The sequence below is a fragment of the Camellia sinensis genome, chromosome 6, assembly GCF_055761805.1.
Source record: "Camellia sinensis isolate YWXY chromosome 6, ASM5576180v1, whole genome shotgun sequence".
NCBI lineage: Eukaryota > Viridiplantae > Streptophyta > Magnoliopsida > Ericales > Theaceae > Camellia > Camellia sinensis.
In genome coordinates, this window is record NC_138966.1 from 174267525 (window position 1) to 174289148 (window position 21624).

At 44.1% G+C, this 21624-nt stretch overlaps 1 protein-coding gene across 1 annotated transcript; it reads left to right on the plus strand.

Annotated features, from left to right (window-relative positions):
- The first annotated feature begins 15843 nt into the window (after window positions 1-15843).
- Window positions 15844-16290, plus strand: LOC145793833 (uncharacterized). Its single transcript, XM_082876705.1, has one exon. The coding sequence runs from the start codon at window positions 15844-15846 to the stop codon at window positions 16288-16290; it is 447 nt and encodes a 148-aa protein (XP_082732831.1).
- The last annotated feature ends 5334 nt before the right edge of the window (window positions 16291-21624 follow it).

Sequence of the window (21624 nt, forward strand, 5' to 3'; positions counted from 1 at the left end):
GTACCTTAGACCCACGGGGGTGCCTCTCTTTTATAGTTTACTTAATCCTATCTCACAGGAAGCCTGACTTCTATGGACTGCAATTCAGTACTTACTTTGGACTCTTCAAGAGATAAAGATAAACTCCCTAAGAGTTTTATCTTCATCTTGACTATGTCTCCTCTTTATCCTAGGACTCTTGTCCCTTATCCTTTGTCCTCTTATCTCGGATTCCGATATCTTCAGAGATAACCTCGGCCTTGCCGAGATAACCTCGGCGTCACGACCAGCACACGTGGCACCTCGGCTGACACGTCGGCGTCACCTTGCCACGTGTTGGTACTCAGAAAATATATCCCCACAACTGCCCTCTAGGTTTTATTACCTCTGTATTCTGAGGCGATAGAACCTATATCATTCCATTTTTCCAGTACGTCGGTTTTCAGTATTTCAGCCGAGATTATTATTTTGGCCGATATCCTTTTTATTGAAGAACAAGAATTTCAAGAACCCTTCCACGCGTGTGAGCTGTCATACACCATAATTCAACCATTTCTAACCACGCGTTTCTTTCTCATTGGTTCGTACCTGTGACGCGCCCGTAAGTCATCTCTTTCTCACGTGCGCCGTCTGACGTATGCATTCTTCTAGGCATATTGATTACTTTTTTGCCGCCATTTTCATTTTTGACAAAATCTTTCCCCCTTTCTTCACTTTTCACTTTTGCATTCGATTTCTCTTTGTTTTTTCTCTCTCTAGCTCCTGGATACGCCATTGTTCCAATATTCAAGCTCTGCAACTGTCTTCCGTTCTCCTTTCCTGTGAAGCTTTCATCGTCCCCGTTACATCTGTAACTGTTGTCTGACTTCGGCAATCTTCATACCGGCTTCATATTTTCTGGTAAGCAGTTGTTTTCTTCTTATTCTAGTTTTTGATCTTTTCTGGAATTTCTTGTTTATTACTGCTTTGCTCAAATAATCAATTTGTAAATCATACATCTAAATGCGTTGATTTCGCGTTTTGCTTATGCCTTGAATACATGTACTGTTCATAGTTCTTCTTGCACGCCTTGCCACTGTTCTTGGCCTTCAACCCTTTGTATTCTTCATGTTCTTGATAGTCCATCTCTGTTCTTGATTCTGAAACTTCGTATTTGTTTTCTGTTTTTTGTGTCTTTTCCAGATCTGTGCCTTTGATCTTCATCTTCATAGCTTTAGGTTTGGGATTTGTTTGTAGAACCCACATTTTTAGGGCAAACTAAAACATCCCTTTCAAATTTCTTCATTAACTAAAACCTAGGTTTTTTGCCGAGGTCCCAATAACCCTATTTGAACCATCTTCTTATTGAAGCCCAATACCTTTAGTTATCCCGACATCATGGGTATGTGGGAACATCGGGTAAACACCCTCTCTAAGCTGGAATTTTTTAGGCAAGAGTTTGAAATCCCAGCCGATGTCAATCTGAAGTTGGCTGGGGATGATGACTCCATCATGCCCACAGAAAATTCCATGCCCTTCCCTGTGGTTGCCTTTATTGAGTGTGGACTTCGGTTTCCACTTAACATCCTTTTTCGTGAGATTCTTCATTACTACAAGTTGAACCCCATGCAACTGGCCATTAACTCTTATCGAGTGATCTACGGCATTATTGTCTTAGCTAAACAGGAAAACGTTAGGATCACCCTAGCCAACATCCAGTACTGCTATATCATGTGCGCCCTTAATTTGAAAGAAAAAGGCTACATTTATTACCTTAAACCGAGGTCTACAGAATTCAAAATCGTAGTCGACCTCCCAGACTCCAACAAGGGGGATGGGGATGACTATTTCATTACCTCAGGAAATTGGGAGTTTGCTCCAGACGAGGACATCCATCTCTACCCTTTTCCTCGTTCAGTTTTAGAGGGCAAGGGTAAGAGCCCAATATTCGGCTTTGCCTGTTTTCTTTTGAAGTGTTAAATACTTTGTCTGTTTCTGACGTCTATTCTTCTTACAGCTGTTCGTCAGCCACCAAAAAATTTTCGTCAGCCACCAAAAAATTTTCGTCAATCCTTTGTTCCCAGCCAGGATTTGAAGAAACTTCTGGACTTGCCAATCCACAAAAGAAAGGCGTCTCTGCTCCTCAATTTTATCCCAATTTATAAGTCAACCTTGCCCGACGTTCCCAAAAGGAAGAAGAAAACCTTTTCTCCACCCACTGTTATAACCTCGTTGACTGCATCTACATCACGAACAGATCAACGATCAACATCTGATCCAGCTGATCAGCCATCCACTTTGGCTCCATACCTGGTCCCAATATCAGAGAGAAAACGTCGGCGACGACTTGTCCTTATTGTCGAGATGGGTCGCCCTAAGCCAGTTGCAAAAGATCTTCTAGCCAGTATTCCATCATCTGTTGATGAGCAACCAGCACAAACCCTTCCACCACCTAAGCCAAAAAGAATTAAGAAGGCCCAACCAAAGGCTAAAGTTACTCAGACTGAGTCTGAAAATGCTTTGCCTATATCAAGGTTGGCTGAGAGTGACAAACCTCAACCTTCTGCTGGGAAGAGGGGCTCGGAAACCCAGCTATCAAAGTCCCCAAAATCCAAAAAGCCGAGGTCTTCTTCCGCTACGACTTCGGGATCCAAGAAGAGCGATGCCCCCTGGTCCCCAAAAATAACTCTGGAGGACAAGCCAGTCTTGGCTACTGACAGTGCCGACGACATCAATGTCGGCGTAGCCCTAAGCACAGCTCTGCTCCTTCCTGGTGACCTTGACCGCAACACCGAGTTGAGCGAGTATGAGAATTATGCGTTGATGCTTCAACGCTTCGTTCAAGTAAGTGTCTTCTTCTTGGTAATTTTCTTCTTTCTGTTTTGTATTTAGAAAATTTTGTGCTAATTTTTGCCTTGTGCTCTTTCAGGCAATCCAGCATGCCCACTCCTTTTCTGTTCAATCTTTTGAAAATCGGCAAAAGCTGGCTGACATGAAGAAGGAGTTCTCTTCTCTCCAAAAGATCAATAAGGGCCTAGAATCAAAAATGAAGAAGCTGAAGGATCAAGCCGAGGCTGCAATTAAAGCTCAGAATAATGCCGAAGAGAAGGTTGAGGCTGCTGAGGCTATCAAAAAAGTGGCTGAATCCCAAAGAAAGGAGGCCGAGGAGAAGATGGCCCAAGCCGAGAAAGAGCTTCAAGAAACCTTGGCCACTAAAGAGGCTGAAATAAAAGATGCTGATGAAAAGGCATATGCCCAAGGCATGGCTGACGTCACTGATGCTTATGAACAGCAAGTGAAAGAGGCATGCAACAAGGGTTTTACGCTTGGTTGGATGTCCCTTCTAAAGAAACTTAATGTCCTAGAGGACTCGCCATTAAGAAAATCTGATGCCATTCATCTGCCATTTCCTCCAATTCAAAATCCAAATCAAGACGTCGGTGAATCCGAATCCGAGGAAAATGATGAGGATGAGGATCAGGCCTTGGTGAGAAAACCCAATGATGCTGATGGGGCCAAGTCCCCTCCTCAGAATGAGCAAGTCCTAGACTTGACTCAGGATGAGGAAGGTGATGAGGTTCCCATAGAAGCTGTTCCCGAGAATGCACTTGCCGACGTCTCCTCTGTGGACAAGAGTGTTGAAGAAACTCTGCAAGAAATTGATGCTGAGGTAGCGGCGGACAAGGCTGCTGGGATGTCTTCTCAACAAGCAACTGATCTTCAAATTCAACCAACTGATGGAGAGGAGTCTTAGCTTTATGTTCTTCTTTTGCTTACTTGTATCTTGTTGCTTCTTTATCTTTTGGAACAATGTATGCTTTTTGTATGGCCGATGTGCCCTTTTCTTGGTGAATGAATATAACTTTTTCTTTTCTATGTGCTTGCACTCCTGTCTTCTCTTTTTTGTCTTTGCATGATTCTATACTTAGAATATTCTACATATGTATACTCTTCCTTCTTTGTGTAACCTTCTCGGGGTGACATACCTTGGTTATACTAACCGATGATCTACCTCGGCAAGTTCTTGTCCTGCAAATTGCTTATAAATTTCAACAAGGATAAACATATACTGGTTTAATCTTTATAAAATTTTATAATAAGTGCTAAGCAATATATATTGGCTTAACTTCAACTTGTAAATTGCTACAAATTTCAACAAGTGTTAAGTGTTACTTCAGTTTAACTTCAACTTGTAAATTGCTACAAATTTCAACAAGTGAAAATAAACAATTATCTCGACTTAACTTCAACTTGTAAATTGCTACAAATTTCAACAAGTGAAGATAAGCTATTATCTCGGCTTAACTTCAACTTGTAAATTATTACAAATTTCAACAAGTGAGGATAAACAATTATCTCGGCTTAACTTCAACTTGTAAATTGCTTCAAATTTCAACAAGCGTTAAGCATTACTTCGGTTTAACTTCAACTTGTAAATTGCTACAAATTTCAACAAGTGAAGATAAATAATTATCTCGGCTTAACTTCAACTTGTAAATTGCTACAAATTTCAACAAGTGAAGATAAACAATTATCTCGGCTTAACTTCAACTTGTAAATTGCTACAAATTTCAACAAGCATTAAGAATTTTTGTCTTCTCTCTGCCCCTAATGTGAACCTGAGTTCCACTTGGGTTCTCATTATTCAGAAACAACATTATGCATAATTCACAAGTCTTTGGAGAATCTTGCTAAAATTTTGTTAATGGCATCGGTAAAAAATAACAAGGAACATCTAATGATAGAAAATTTTCAAATTACAAGTGTTCCAGGGTCTTGGCAATGCTTTGCCCTCATTATCTTCAAGTCGGTATGCTCCATTGCCCAATACCGAAGTGATTCTGTAGGGTTCTTCCCAGTTTGGACCAAGCTTGCCCTCTCTGGAGTCCTTCTTGTTGCCAACAACTTTCCTCAGGACTAGGTCGCCGACCTGAAAATTCCTTGGATTAACCTACTTATTGTAAGCTCTAGCAAGTTGCTGCCGGTATGCTGCGAGCTGAATTGCAGCTTTCTTCCTTCTTTCTTCTAAGAGATCTAGATCTCGGGCTAGAAGTATATCATTAGTCTCATTCTCTACTCCTTGAGTTCTGATCCCTAGGATGCCGATCTCCAGTAGGATGACTGCTTCTGTGCCGTAGGCCATGGCAAAGGGGGTTTCCCCTATTGATCTTCTCGGCGTAGTCCGATATGCCCAGAGTACATTGGGCAACTCGTCTACCCACTTTTCTTTTGCTGCCTGCAATCTCTTCTTTATCCCATCTAAAATTACTTTGTTGGATGCTTCTGCTTGCCCATTGCTTTGGGGAAAACTTGGTGTTAAAAAGTAATTCTTTATTTTGAATTTCGCACAGAAGTTCTTGATGAGTTTGCTGTCAAACTGCGTTCCGTTGTCGGCAACTATTGCTCTTGGAATGCCAAACCTGGTGATGATGTTTCTCCATATGAAGTTCTTGACGTCCACATTTCGAATTTTGGCAAGAGGTTCTGCTTCTATCCATTTCATGAAGTAATCTGTTGCTACCAGCAAGTACTTCCTTTGCCTAGTTGCTTGGGGCAACTGCCCAATGAGATCCATGCCCCATTGGGCAAATAGCCATGGACTGGATACAGGGTTCAAGTCAGCAGCTGGCTGGTGTATCAAAGGCGCGAACCTTTGGTATTGTTCACACTTCTTCACATAAGCTTCAGCATCTTTTTGCATATAGGGCCACCAATACACCTGGGTAATGGCCCTGTAAGCTAGTGATCTGCCCCCAACGTGGCTTCCACAAACCCCTTCTTGAATTTCATATAGAAAATCTTCAACGTGCAAAGGGTGTACGCACCTTAAAAGGGGTCCAGTGAAGGACCTTCTGTAGAGATGTCCGTCCGCTGTCAGATTGAATCTTGCCGACTTCAATCTGACCTTGTGTGCTTCCTTATGGTCTTCTGGCAGCTTTTCCTCTTTTAGGAATGCAACAATTGCATCCATCCAGCTTGGTCCCAAGTCCACACACATTGCTTCATGTTCTGTAATCGGTGGTTCTATGCTTGGGGTTGACAAATAATCAATCATGATTGTCCTTGTTTTTCCAATTTGTATTGAACTTGCCAAGTTGGCCAATGCGTTGGCGTGGCTGTTATCATCTCGGCTAACTTGAAGAAGTCGACAGTTGCGAAACAAGGCAGCCAGCCTAATGACTTCCTTTGTGTATGCCGACATCCTCTCATCTCGGGTTGCAAACTCTCCTGTTGTTTGATTTACTATAAGTTGTGAATCACAAAAAATTATTACCTCATCTGCCTCTGTTGCCACTGCCAGCTTTAGTCTTGCAATCAATACTTCGTATTCTGCCTCATTGTTCGAGGCCTTGAACTCTAATCGAATAGACTGTTCCAATATTTCTCCATCAGGAGATATTAACACTACTCCTGCCCCTGCTCCTTGCCGGTTTGAGCTCCCATCGACAAACAGGCGAAAGGAGTCGCCGATGTAAATGCTGCAAGGTCTGAGTTTTTCCTTTCCTTGTTTTTTTGCCTTTGGCTGGGCTTCTCCTTATTTGCTTGGACATCGTTCATCTTGGCTCAACGGAGCCCGATGTTCGATGGATTCTGGCGTGAATCCGGCCACGAAGTCGGCCAAAACTTGTCCCTTAATTGCTGTTCTCGGCCTGAACTCCAGGTCATACTGGCCCAAGCCCACTGCCCATCTTGCTATTCTTCCAGTTAAGTCTCCTTGTTGTAACAAGGACTTCAGTGGGTGCTCTGTTAGCACTATAATCTTGTGCGCTTGAAAGTAATGGTTCAGCTTCTTTGAAGCCATTATTAAGGCCAGTATTAATTTCTCTAGTGGTAGGTACCTTGTTTCTGCATTGGCCAGGGTTTTGCTTACATAATAAATAGCCTTTTGCTCCCCTTTTTCCTCTCGGATTAGCACTGCACTTACTGCGTGTTCTGAAACTGCCAAATACAAAAACAGTTCTTCTCCAGGTTCAGGTGTTGAGAGGACTGGAGCCGTGGTCAGATACTTTTTTAGGTCGGCCAAAACGGCTTCACATTCCTCAGTCCATAGGAAGTCCGTAACCTTCTTCACCAGGTTGAAGAAAGGTTTACATTTGTCTGAGCTTCTGCTGATGAATCTGTTTAGGGCTGCGACCCTTCCAGTTAGCATCTGCACCTATTTTGCCGACGTCGGGCTCTTCAACTCTAGGATGGCCTTGATTTGATCTGGGATGGCCTCAATGCCCTTTCTTGTTATCAGGTACCCCAAAAACTTACCTGATCCAACTCTAAATGCGCACTTCAATGCGTTCAGTCAGAGCCGGTATGTTTTGAGTATATCAAAGACCTCTTTTAGGTCGGCAAGATGACCCTGAAGTTCCTTGGTCTTCACGACCATGTCATTGATGTAGACCTCTACTGTTTGGCCAATCAGGTGTTTGAACATTTTGGTTACCAGCCTTTGGTAAGTTGCTCCTGCGTTTTTCAACCCGAAAGGCATTACCCTGTAACAGTACAGGCCTTTTGGGGTGATGAATGCGGTTTTTTCTTCGTCTGGGTGGTGCATGGCGATCTGGTGGTACCCTCTGTAGGCGTCTAGAAAACTCATTCTTCTATGCCCTGAAGTGGCATCTACTAGCTGGTCAATTTTGGGTATGGGAAAGCTGTCTTTGGGACAGGCTTTGTTGAGGCTGGTAAAGTCTATACAGACTCTCCATTTACCGTTTTTCTTCTTTACCACCACTGTATTGGATAGCCATGTTGGGTAGTGTACTTTTCTAATGGCCCTGGCCTCTAAAAGTTTGTCTACTTCTTCTTCTACTGCTTCGACGTGTATCAACGTCGATCTTTTGGCTTGCTGAATTACAGGTTTGGCCGACCTGTCAACATTCAGTTTGTGGGAAGTGACCTCGGGGTCAATGCCAGGCATTTCGTAAGGCGTCCAAGTGAACACCTCAATATTTGCTCTTAAAAAAGTCTGCAACTCTTTTTCCTCTTCTTCGGCTAACCCCGAGCTGAGAAGAAAGAAGCGTTCTTCATCCCCCTTCTGGACAAGGATTTTCTTTAGTGCCTATTCGCTCTTCTTGGCTGGTTCTTTGCCGACGTCTTCTAGGACTTCCAAGTCCTCATCTTCAATTTCTGCCTCCTCTGGCTCTCGCATACTACAGGTAGATTTCATTGCTGCCATGGAGCAACTCTTCGCCTATAGCTGATCGCCTCTAACTTCCTCTATCCCATGCTCTGTTGGGAATCCCAGTAGTTGATGCAATGTTGAGGGAACTGCCATCATTGCATGCAACCATGGCCTTCCCAAGATGATGTTGTATGGTGAAGGCGTGTCAATCACCATGAATTCTGTCCTTACCTTCTTAGTGCCAGCTTGTTCTTCCAAGCTTGTTGCGCCCAATGGCCATGTCAGCGTTCCATTGAAGCCAACCATCGGGCCATTGGATTGCTCCAAGTCATCAGGATGAAGGCCCAGCTCCTTGTAACAGCTAACATACATGATATCGCAAGAGCTACCGTGATCAACCAGGATGCGTTTCACTTGGCACTCCCCAACCAGGAGTGATACTACCAAGGCATCATTATGCGGATGCTGGACCATCTCTAGGTCGGCTTCAGTAAAAGCTATCGTTGGTCCCTGGCATTCTTCATGCCGAGGTCTTTTATGTCTGACCTGGTTCACGTGCTGTAGGTGTTTTACCTTCTGAGTCTCCCCTCGTATGTCGTTTTCGTTCACGTTTGAGTGAATTACATTAACCACCCGTGGTCCTCCTGCCTGTGGTTGCTGAGCTGGGGGAGGCGGAGCTGCTAGTGCTTGAGGCAATCTTACCTGTTCTTCTCTAGTTCTGGCCTCATCGACAAGGTCTCTCAGATGGCCTTGCCTCACCAAGTCTTCTAGTTGTGCTTTTAGGGCTCTGCAACCCTGAGTTGGGTGCCCTTCTTCATTGTGGTAAGCACAACGCCTACCGACGTTTCTTCTCATAAATTCCCCTAGTGTTCTTGTCGGTCCTCTGAAATAGGGTTGGTTTCGTATTTGGTCCAGGACTTTGTGGATCGGGACTCGGAATATAGCCGTTACTGCCTGTTTAGCCCTCAATTCTGTTTCTTGTTTGTTCGGTTCATTGTTACCTCGGCTTCGCTTCGGCGAGCCGTTTCCTTTCTCCTACTTTGTCTCTTTGTTTCCCGACGCATCCTCCTCGGCTCTGGCGTACTTCTCGATTCTCGCCATGAGTTCTTCCATGCTTTTTGGCAATGTCTTTGCCAAAGACTTCCGTAGTGGGCAGTCATTTTTCAGGCCGTTCTTGAAAGACACGACCGCCACCTCTTGGTTACATTCAGGTATTCGATTGAACACCTCGTAGTACCTTTTTTTGTAGGCCCTAAGGCCTTCATCCTTGGTGATTTTTAAAGCCATCAGTGCGTCGACCCTCAAGGGTTGTAATTTGTTCGTCACAAACCTGGCCACAAACATCTTGGCCAAGCCTTCCTAAGTCTTTACGCTTCCCTTCGGTAGTTTATGGAACCAATCTGATGTAATTTCCCCGAAAGATGAGGGGAATACTTTGCAGAGCAACGGCTCGTTCCCACTATATAGTGCCATTGAATTCAAGTATAGTCTAACGTGAAAGTTGGGATCTGACTTACCATCATATATTTGGAACCTCGACATACTGAATCTCTTTGGTGCTTCAAATTTGTCCAGTTCCACCGAGAATGGTGTCTTCGACTTAACCGGGGAAGTTACCTCGGCTTCAGCATTCTGTTGCTTCCTCTTGAGGTAATCTCTCAAGTCTTCTTTACTCCTTCCTGGAGCTCGGCTATCTTTGGACTTCAATCTTTTCGGCACACTACTTTCGGCCTCGTGGTGTGCCCGTTTTGATCTTTCTCCATGGGTTGTGTCAAAGCAGAGCGCCTGCCCTTGAACGTGCCGATGTTCTTTGGGCTCTGGGTCCTTCGTGTGATGTGTCCTTCGGGACTCCTCTCGTCTTGGCTCCTCTCGTCCGACTTCCCTGGAAGATCGGTGTGAGTGCCTTCCGCTCCTGGTGTGCTGAGGGGCGTCAGGGATTGTTTTCCTTCCTCCCTTCTGGGTATTAGTTGCTGGTATCGGCGTGTTGTGCAGCGGGTACGGTGGCTGCATGACATTGTTTTGCATCATGAAATTGACGACCGACTGTAGGTCTGCCAACTTGTTTACCAATTCTTTTACTTCTTCATCCCTCCGCAGGCACTTATCCCTACATACCTGAAGGTTATCTTCGTTATAGTACTTGTTTTGGTCTGCCTTCTTCGAAGTGTCGCCCTCCTAGCCGACGTCATTCTCTCCGTGGCCCTGGTTACGAGTTTCTGTATTGTTGTTGTCTCCTTCAATATCAAGGTCGATTGGTCTGCCGCTCCCAGCAGGAGTGTCGTCCCCAATCTTTTCCTTATGTCCGTTACTGGCCATATATTCTTTTAAGTTCCCACAGACGGCGCCAAATTGTGTGAGTGATTTTCTGATCACACTGCCCGCTTAGTAATCAGCTAGAGAGCACTGGCAGAATAGATGGCTTCAGTTATCCTGCAACAGAAAGAGAAGGCTCCGGCGGTGGCTCTTCCACCCGGGGGCACTCCGACGGTCAATTCAGTATATCTCTCAAAGATAATCAAGTGCTAAACTTACTGCTCAAAGCATAAATTGCGTACCTTAGACCCACGGGGTTGCCTCTCTTTTATAGTTTACTTAATCCTAGTCCCACAAGAAGCCTGACTTCTATGAACTCCAATTCAGTACTTACTTTGGACTCTTCAAGAGATAAAGATAAACTCCCTAAGAGTTTTATCTTCATCTTGACTAAGTCTCCTCTTTATCCTAGGACTCTTGTCCCTTATCCTTTGTCCTCTTATCTCGGATTCCGATATCTTCGGAGATAACCTCGGCCTTGCCGAGATAACCTCGGCGTCACGACCAACACACGTGGCACCTCGGCTGACACGTCGGCGTCACCTTGCCACGTGTTGGTACTCAGAAAATATATCCCCACAATAGTCATCCAGTGAAAGCATTCCATTGTTGTTGCGAAAGCATGTTCTGCCGAATGTGAAACATCCAAAGAGTTAGTATATATTTCTATAACCATAAAGCCTAAATATTTACCTTTTTGTTCTTCTTATGGACAGCAGAATCTAGTGCTTCATGAGTGTATGTTTATGGAAGATAATAAGCAGTATATTTCTTGGTAGCATTTCCTGACTGTTTGAGGCTTTGGAAACCGATCATTTCACTTGTTGGGAGTCTGTGTGACTGAAATGCTTGTTGCACTTAGAAATTTGATACTTAGAGTTGGTTTGGCAAATGCTTTTTTAGTAACTTTTTTTTTTCTTTTTTACTTTTTAGGATAAAGTTATTACTAAAAAAGTTCATGCGTTTGGCAAATGTTGAAAAAGTTGTTTTCGTTACTGTGAAAGTTTGATTAGGGTTTGGAGTTTTATAGTTTCATACTATCTGTACCTTTTTATAAATCTCAAAGCACAACGTGCTCCTCAATTAGAATGGGCAAAAACGTTCCTATTGTTGGAGCATGACTTTTCTAATGATACTGAATTAGTGCATTACTATTTAAATTTGTATGTGCAATATGTTGCTTAAGCAGAGTACGCATGTGGTTGACATCTGATTGTTGTAAAAGGTTAGTCTTTTGGTTTCCTGTTGATTCAAGTAATACTAAAAATTGTTAGGTTTAATATAAATCTTTTATTTTGAGAAACATGTGAATAGCGTTGAACCAAATTTATTAATTTTTTTTTTAATATAATCTATGGATTGAATTCTAATTGCATTTTACATTTTGCGGTACAGAAAATAGATCCAGTTCATGAATTTTCAAGTGCTCACAAGGAAAACATTACTGAGGAAGCTAGCTGTGGGTCTCTCAATCACTCCCTCTTATAAAGCAGTCTTATAATTGATGAAAATACATATTACAAATAGTTGTAATGAATTCTGATTTGGCCTTTTGTGATACTGTGGCAAAGGCTAATAGAATTATATATATACATATATTAATAGAATATTATTACAAATAGTTGTAATGAATTCTGATTTGGCCTTTATCAGAATTATTTATATACACACACACACATATATATATATATATAGCAAACTATATTTTAGATATATGTATTTATATTATATATTATTTATATATAAGTATATAATATGTACATAAATATAATTAACAAAATATTAAACTTTTCAATTTTTTTTTCCTATTATATATGTGTAAATTTAATTAATAAAAGTTAAACTCCACAAGTTTATTTTCTATAATATATATGTATACACACACATATATATATAGCAATTTTGGAATTATTTGCTTTTCTTGAGTGAAAAAATATTGGGCCATGTGGGGGAGTTTTATAAGCACTCATTCTTGACCACACTTCTGTCTTGGATCGATGTAGGACTTTCTTGTGCAAGTCCTCTCAGCAACAAAACAAGTGTATCAAATGTCAAACAATTTTTGTCCCACATCGTCTCTACACAATGGTGTTTAGGTAAAGGGATCTCTATTTATGTGTAGTGTAGTAGGCTTCATGTCTTCTATTAGTTTGACTTGGCGAACGAGCTACAACGAGCCGAGCTCGAGTTAGATGAATTTTGTGCGAGTCGAGCTCGAGCCAATAAATTGGGGCTTGTTTCGAGCTCGAGCCGAGCTCGAACATCTTCAAAATAAGTCGAGCCGAGCTCGAACATTGATAAACTCGACTCGGCTCGGCTCGATTACACCCCTAATGGAAACCCTCCTCTCCAAAGCCCAAGAATACATGAACGTCAGAGATTCCCTAGCCGCTCGACAAGATTCCACAGCTAATAACCCAACCCCTAGAGAGAAGAGAAAGGACTCTAAAACCAGAAGCACCTAGTACATACAACAAACACCTCAGTATATAGACCGACCTATTCGAGGCGACCGGTCGGCACCTACCCAACCGCCCGGCCGGTTCGAACGATACACACCCCTCAATTCGCCCATGGAACAAGTCTTGAACCAGATCTAACGAGATTATCCGTTAAAATGGCCCCAACCGTCGTGGTCTTCTTCCAACTGCTGAGACCAATCCAAATACTACCGTTTCTATCAGGACCACAGCCATAATACCGAGGAGTGTGTTAACCTCAAAGACCAGGTCGAGGGCTTGATACGCCAGGGGCGTCTCAGTCAGTTCACAGCAGCTCGCCCTCAGTAACAACCAAGGACCGAACCTACCAGAAACAACCACCGGCGCACCCCCTTCGATAACCCGCATAACCTAACCAAGGCCATGATCGACCCCCACAATAGCCCTAGGCACAAGGCAACCCTGCCCCCCCCCCCCGATTGGGGAGATCAGAGTTATCGCCAGCGGGCTTGCATGTGGAGGACTATCCCGTTTGGCCCAATGGGCAGAACTTAGAAAAATCAGGCAGGGCTCAGATAAAGAAGTCGCAATATTGGACCGCCCCTTCAAACACCCCAAGCAGTGGATGTAACAACCCTCGTCACTGTTTACCGAATAACTGATTATGACTGATAAGTGAACTGAATAAACTACTGAACTAACTGACTGAAATTGAAACTGAATTGACTGAGTATACCTGTTTAATTGTAATTCTATCTGTTTGGTTATTTGATTATCTGTTCGTGTCTTTGTGTTTAAACTGCTAATTGAAGGCCATATCGGTGGCCGAACCGAAAACCGATTAGTGTTTTATGATCATCGTGATTTATGTGGTTTTATGGTGTAATTATCTGAAAACTGATTAGGTATGATTAAATTAGATTAAAATGAGTTAAATTGCACAACTTAGACTTAATTACGACCTTGCCCTATTAATGGCCATTTCCTACATTGTTATTTGGACTTAATGGTGAGATCATTTCACCCACTTCCTCAAAACATAACCGAGAGAGAGGGAGAGTAAGGAGAAAGCTTGATTTCATCTTGAGTTTTGCTTGGTACTTGAAGTAATTGAAGAGTTCTTTGCAAAATTGAGCTTGTACATCTTGAACTACAAGACCTAAGGTAGATTCATTGCCTCTTGTGTATGTTTTGAATTGATTCTTGCATGGTTTTGAGCAAGTTGAAGTCTAGAGCCAAGTTATGGCTCTTAATTGTTGAATCATGGCATCATTTCATGCATGCATGTTTGAATTGTTGAATTTTGAGTTGATTCCATGGAGAATTGTCACTTGCATGCTCATGGTTATGTTAAGTCCATGTTTTCATCTTGTTTTTGGAACAATTGGCTCCTTAGAGCATCAAATTGAAGCTTTGAAATGGTTTAATCCATGCATGTTTGCATGTTCTTCATATTCATGGAAATTGGTTTGAATTGGATTTATTTGAAACACCCTTGGGCTTTGATTTTACAAATTGCGCTTTGAATCATGTTAAAGTATGAGTTTTGATGTGTTTTCTGAAAAATTGGCCCAAGATGATCGAATTTTATGGTTTAAAACTTGGTTTTGAGCTTGAGGTTCAAATCTGGAATTTCCAGAATTTGGACTCACGCTCGAGCGGGGTGACTGGCGCTCGAGCGTGGAAATCATGCTCCCAGCATTCTTGTTCTGTTTTGAAGTCCGCTCGAGCGGAATAATTGATGCTCGAGTGGGACATTGTGTCTCATGCTCGAGCGGGTGTCGAGCGCCCAATCGAGCGTGATTTTCGCCTATCCAGCACTTTTGACTGTTTTGCAGAACGCTCGAGCGGGTAAGTCTACGCTCGAGCGGAAACCTTTGTCTGCATGTCCGCTCGAGCGGAGTAACCTACGCTCGAGCGTGACCCATGTTTTCTGAAAAGTCTGAAAATGCTTTTAAAGTGCATTTTTGCATCCTCATCCCATCCTAGGCATTCTTAGGCCTAGTTTAAAACATCTTATTGAGGATATAGATGTAGAACCACACCGAGGCAAATTAGGGATTAAGTTATTATCTTTCCCAACTGTGTAGCTTAGTGTGTGTTCAATCTGTAATTGTGTAGGGTTGGCGACTGGGGACGCGCTCTAGCTTTACTGTAGCCCAGAACTTTGTAAGTAACAACTGTGTAAAGATATGTTCAAAATGATTATCTTCTGAACAATTGAACCGCACTGCTTTCTGAACTGATACTGTTAATTGAATGAATGTATGTCCTATATTCTGAACTGTATTGTGGCATCCTTAGCAACTACTGTTTACCATTACTGTTACAGAGATCTCTGTCGGTTCCCTTGTTGGAACCACTACTGTTACTGATTGATGGCCATCATTTACTGTTCGGTCTTTTAAGACCTACTGTTTACTGTACTGTTATGCTAATGGATGTACCACATATGACTGTATCGACTGGACGACTGAAATGCTGATTTAATTAACTGTTTTCATTACTGTAAGGACATTCATTCTTAACCCCTTTACGCATTGTGTTATTCACTGAGCTTTAGCTCACTGCTCATATATGTATGTAGGTGTACAGGCACCAGACCGCAGTTAGGAGCGTCGGGGTAAGCTCCAGTTTTGTCAAGCCAGCCACTGTGCCTCACTGCGAGGTTCCGAGCCTGTCAAGTTATGGCTTAGGGGTGTTTTAGTTCCCCCTTCTGTCTCTATAACCGTTTTGTTTACTGTATTGTACTGTACTGTTTAATAGAGATTAGGTCCCTAAACTAAATGATTGCATATATGTATATACTGTTTGTCTGACTGTATATATTTGAATGAAAAGTCTTTTTGCATGCAGATTATCACAGCTCATTGGACATTATTTATTTACTGTATTGGCTTCCGCCAGCCCCTGTACTCTGTATTACTGTATTACTGTTAAGCAGGCCTTCGGTAATCTCGGATTACTGGCCGGTTACAGTGCTAAACTCATAGGGGCGGGTTTGGGTCGTGACAGTGGATGGAGCCCATTACCTTTATGAAGGCTGATTGCACTGGCATCCGTTACCCCCATGACGACCCCCTCGTCATCTCTGCTCTTCTGTCCAATTATAAAGTCAGATGGGTGCTTGTCGACAACGGTAGCTCTTCGGACATCATCTTCCTAAATGTTTATCGCCAGCTCAAGGTCAGGGAAGAAAGCTTGTCCCCTCTTCAAACCCCACTGGTTGGCTTCACTGGAGATCAGGTGATCTCCATAGGCTCCATCAATCTTCTCATCACCATTGGAGAATACCCACGGCAGACCACTAAGTTGCTCACTTTTCTCGTCGTCAACTGTCCCTCTGCTTATAACATCATCCTCGGTCGCACCGCCCTCAACGCTTTCCAAGTCATCACTTCTACATACTATCTGGCCATGAAATTCCCTACCGACCTCAGAGTCGGCACCGTGAGGAGGGAATAGACTATGGCTAAAGAGTGCTACGTGGCTTCACTTAAAGAGGTCAGGCTGAAGGAGACTATGATCATTGAAGGCCAGGCTGAAGGAGACTATGATCATCGAAGGACTCGACGTTAAAGACGAAGATGAGTTACTCAGAGGGGAAACAGTGGAAGAACTTGTTGAAGCCCCCATCGACCCCACCAACCCAACAAAAATAGCCAAGATAGGCAGCCACTATTCCCCCAAGCCAGGGCTGATCTTACAACCCTCCTGACCGAGCACAATGATGTGTTTGCCTGGACCCATTTCGACATGCCGGGTATTGATCCTTTTTTCATCACTTGTCGTTTGAGCATCGAGCCCCATTTCTGACCCTACCGCCAGAAGCAGTGCATCTTTCACCCGGAACACAACGCTCTTATTACTTCTGAGGTAGATAAGCTACTGGAGGCCCAGTTCGTCAAAAACGTGGACTACCCCAGATGACTGTCAAATGTGGTCTTGGTCCGTAAAAATAACAATAAATGGCGACTCTGTGTCGACTACTTCGATCTCAATCGAGCTTGCCCCAAAGATAGTTATCCCCTACCTCGCATAGATCTGCTTGTTGATGCTATGGCCGGGCATCAAATGCTCAGTTTCATAGACGCCTTCTCTGGCTACAATCAAATTTTGATGCACCCGTCTGACCAGAAACATACCTCATTTATCACTGACCGGGGAACCTACCACTATCGTGCCACGCTGTTTTGGTTGAAAAATGCTGGAGCAACTTACCAACGGTTAGTCAATACCGTTTTTCATCACCAGATAGGTCGGAACTTGGAAGTGTACGTCGATGACATGTTAGTCAAGAGCAAACTCTCCTCTGATCATTTGCTCGACCTGCGGGAGACCTTCGGTACCCTACGCAAGTATCAAATGAAGCTGAATCCGGAGAAATGTGCCTTCGGCGTCGGATTGGGGAAATTCCTGAGTTTCATGGTCAGTCAACGGGGTATTGAGGCCAACCCCGAAAATATCAAGGCCCTGGTAAAAATGCAGTCACCCAGAACGATTAAAGAAGTTCAAAAGCTTACTGGCCGTGTTGCCGCCCTCAACCGTTTTATTTCCCGCGCAACAGACAAGTGCCTCCCCTTTTTAAGGTCCTTTGGCAGGCTTTTGAGTGGACGACCAAATCCGATGAGGCCTTCCAACAATTGAAGCAGTGTATGGCTAAACCTTCTACTCTCTCAGGCACTCACGGGTGAGCCCTTTTTTTCTCTACTTAGCCGTATCGAACACCACAGTCAGTGCAGCCTTCATCAGGGAGGACAGCTCAGTATAGCGTCTGGTTTATTACATTAACCGGGCCCTCAGGGGAGTAGAACAGAACTACCCATTGCTGGAAAAAATGGCCTTAGCCTTGGTCATAGCCTCAAGACGACTTCAACCTTACTTCCAAGCTCACTCCATAATGGTCCTCACTGACCAACCCTTGAAGAAGATAATGCAACAACTAGAGTTGTCCAGTAGACTTATGCAATGGTCAGTCGAGCTCAGCCAATTTAAAATTTCCTACCGACCTCGAAAAGCGATCAAAGGACAGGCTGTCGCCGATTTTTTCCTGGAATTCACTAATCCCACTCCAACCACGGACCCCCTACCCAAACACTTCAACAATGAGGCAGAAGGTCTCCACTCTTGGACCCTCAATGTCAATGGATCATCCCGCAAAGAAAGCAGTGGGGCTGGTTTCATCTTCACTGCCCTCGAAGGTGGTTATTTCAAATATGCTCTCCGCTTCCTATTTGACGCAAGTAATAATGAGGCCGAGTATGAGGCCCTAATAGCAGGTCTTCGCCTAGCCAGAGACATTGGTGTGAGCCATATCCGAGTGTTCAGTGATTCCCAATTGATTGTCGGACAAATCACGGGGGAATTCGACGCCAAGGACGACACAATGTGAGTCTATAAGGATATTGCACTCCCCCTTGTTCGCCTTTTCAACACTTTCCATATCAAACACATCCCTCGGTCAGAAAACTCCAAGGCAGATGAAATGGCTCAATTAGCTTCGGCCGACCAGTCAGACCTCAGCTGTGGCGTTCGCCTTGAATACCTGACTCACCCGGCCATTTTGCCAAACCAGCAGGAGGTCCACTTCCTCCAGAATGAACCTATCCCCTGGGCGGCGGACATTCTCCTATTTTTGACAAGTGGGGAGTTGCCAGATGACAAACAACAGGCCGCCAAAGTCAGGGCCCGGTCGTGCAATTACGTCCTCATCAGTGGCCTTCTGTACAAACGTGGATTTTCAAAACCATACCTCAGATGCCTCAATCCTGCCTAAGCGACCTACATGATGAAGGAAGTTCACGAGGGTGTATATGGTAATCATTCGGGTGCTAGATCACTAGCCCACAAAATCTTTCGCACCGGTTACTTTTGGTCTACTCTTAACCAAGACGCCACCGAGTTCGTGCTTAAGTGCGACAAATGCTAGCGCTTTGCCAACATCCCCTATGCTCCGCCGACATAACTAATTACACTCAGCAGTCCCTACCCATTCGCCAAGTGGGGCATTGACTTAGTTGGTCCATTGCCCACTGGTAGGGGCCAAACCAAGTTCGTTGTGGTCGCCATTGATTACTTCACCAAATGGGTGGGAGTGGAACCCCTTGCCACAATAACCGAACGTAACACTACCAAATTTATCTAGCAGTCGATCGTTTGCCGATTTAGAACCCCCAAGCCATCGTCTCAGACAACGGTAAGCAATTCGACAACGCCAAGTTCAGGAAATTTGGTGCAGAGCTCCACATTCAGCCATGCTTCTCTTTCCCAGGCCATCCCCAAGTCAACGGGCAAGTCGAGGTCACCAACCGCTCTCTCTTGAAGATCATCAAAACTAAATTGGAAACCGCCAAAGGACTCTGGCTGAGGAACTACCAAACGTACTCTAGGCCTACCGTACTATTGTCTGAACCCCTGCTGGGGAGACACCATTTCGCTTAACATACGGCGCTGAGGCGGTCATCCTAGTGGAAATCGGCCTGCCAACTTCGAGGGTTTTGCACCCGAATCCTGAACTCACCGAAGAATTACGTCGGGTTGAGTTAGACCTGATCGAAGAGCTCCGAGAGACCACTGCTATCAGATGGGCCTCGTATCAACAGAAAATGAGAGCACACTACAACCGCAAAGTCCGACTGTGGGACTTCGCCGTTGAGGACCTAGTTTTGCACGAAGCAACTCTCGCCACCAAAAATCCTACCAAGGGCAAGTTGGCAGCAAAGTAGAAAGGACTTTACGTCGTTAAACCAGACCTTGCCCAGGCACCTGCCGACTCTAAGACATGGAAGACAGAGACCTCCCCCATCCGTGGAACGCCGAGCACTTGAAGCATTATTTCTAGTAAAATAGCATCTCTTACTTTTGTATTGGTCAATTGTTATATGTTCCTTTTAGCGATCTATATGCTTGTTCGTTTTTGTTCTTTTTATACGTGGTGTAAACTTGTGATCAATAGGTTACCCCGTAAATGAAAATGACTTTATGTCTCCATTACCTGCATAATGACTTGTTAATTAATGTACGAAGAGTTCAGCCAGACTGAGTCAGTTAAAGCCTCAGCCAGACTGAGCATGAAGAGCTCAGCTAGACTGAGTCAGTTAAAGCCTCAGCTAAACTGAGCACAAGAGCTCAGCCAGAGTTAAAGCCTCAGCCAGACTGAGCACGAAGAGCTCCGCTAGAGTTAAAGCCTCAACCAGACTGAGCACGAAGAGCTCAGCCAGACTGAGTCAGTTAAAGCCTCAGCCAGACTGAGCACAAAGAGCTCAGCCAGAGTTAAAGCCTCAGCCAGACTGAGCAAGAAGAGCTCAGCCAGACTGAGTCAATTAAAGCCTCAGCCAGACTGAGCACGAAGAGCTCAGCCAGAGTTAAAGCCTCAGCCAGACCGAGCAAGAAGAGCTCAGCCAGACTGAGTCAGTTAAAGCCTTAGCCAAACGGAGCATGAAGAGCTCAGCCAGACTGAGTCAATTAAAGCCTCAGCCAAACTGAGCAAGAAAAACTCAGCCAGACTGAGTTAATTGAAGCCTCAGCCAGACTGAGCATGAAGAGCTCAGCCAGACTGAGTCAGTTAAAGCCTCAGCCAGACTGAGCAAGAAAAGCTCAGCCAGACTGAGTCAGTTAAAGCCTCAGTCAGACTAAGCACGAAGAGCTCGACCAGACTGAGTTAATTAAAGACTTAGCCAGACTGAGCACGACGAGCTCAACCAGACTGAGTCAACTAAAACTTCACCATAATAGATCTTTCCAAGTCTTAGCCAAAACTCCAGTAGAGCTTTCACACGGTTGGCATACTTAGTCAAAATCTAAGTCCATTTTACAACATTTCTTAACTTATTTTTTACATACAAGCCAAACTCTCATTTTTAACACTTTCATGTCTGCCCATCCTTAACATTTTTACTTTATACTTTTAGCGCAAGTTAACTTGGTTACCCATTTTTAAACTTTCTTACGTCACAATTCTGTTTAACCATTTTCATTATTCCAAATTTACAAAAGAAATTAGAACAGCAATGATACAAAAGAAAACTCGTTGTTTTATTTACAAAACTTACGGTTACATACAACTTGTTGCAAAAATTATACACACACAAAAAAAAAAAAATAGACAACCACAAAACCAAACAACAAAAGTAAAATTTTTTACATAGGTCACTCGTCCTCACTGGAGGCCAGATCCTCCTCCTCAACCCCCTCATCTAGGGGGGTCTGGGCGACGTCGTCTTCTCCTATCTTCATAAGGCTGAAGTCGATATCCAAAAACAGCTCTTGTACCTTGTGCATGAAGGTCTTCTAGCCGCTGTCCCAGAACTCGCTCATTTCGTGCTTATAGAAGTCCGACCGCTGGAAGCTCTGGATCACTTCCTTTTCACTCCTTCCTCCAGCGGTCGCCCTCAACAGTCCAATCCCTCCTCACCCTTCTTCGACAAACTGCTAGCGACAGCGGTATCAATGGCCATTTGGAAGTTGGCAGACTCCTTGAACTGCTCTACGGCCGCTATGCATAGGTCGGGGTACACCGCTCTCTCAGACGCCAACTTGGCCCTCTCCTCTGCCAAGGCCTTCTCCAACTTCGCCCTCTCAACCGCCGACGTGGCCCTCTCGTCCGCCACGGCCTTCTCCAACTTTGCTTTCTCAGACGCCAATTTGGCCCCCTCCTCCGCTAGGTCCTTCTCTAACTCTGCTATCTGATTGTCTGTCTCTTCTTTTTCCTTGACCGCCTAGTCGTGCAGCACTTCACTATTACTCATGGCCTCTTCCCACCTCTCGTTAGCAGTGGTGCAGGCCTGTTAGGCTAGCTTT

What these genes read in the sequence shown, in the direction of transcription:
- LOC145793833 (XM_082876705.1), top strand. Translation starts at nt 15,844, where the DNA reads ATGGAGCCCATTACCTTTATGAAGGCTGATTGCACTGGCATCCGTTAC.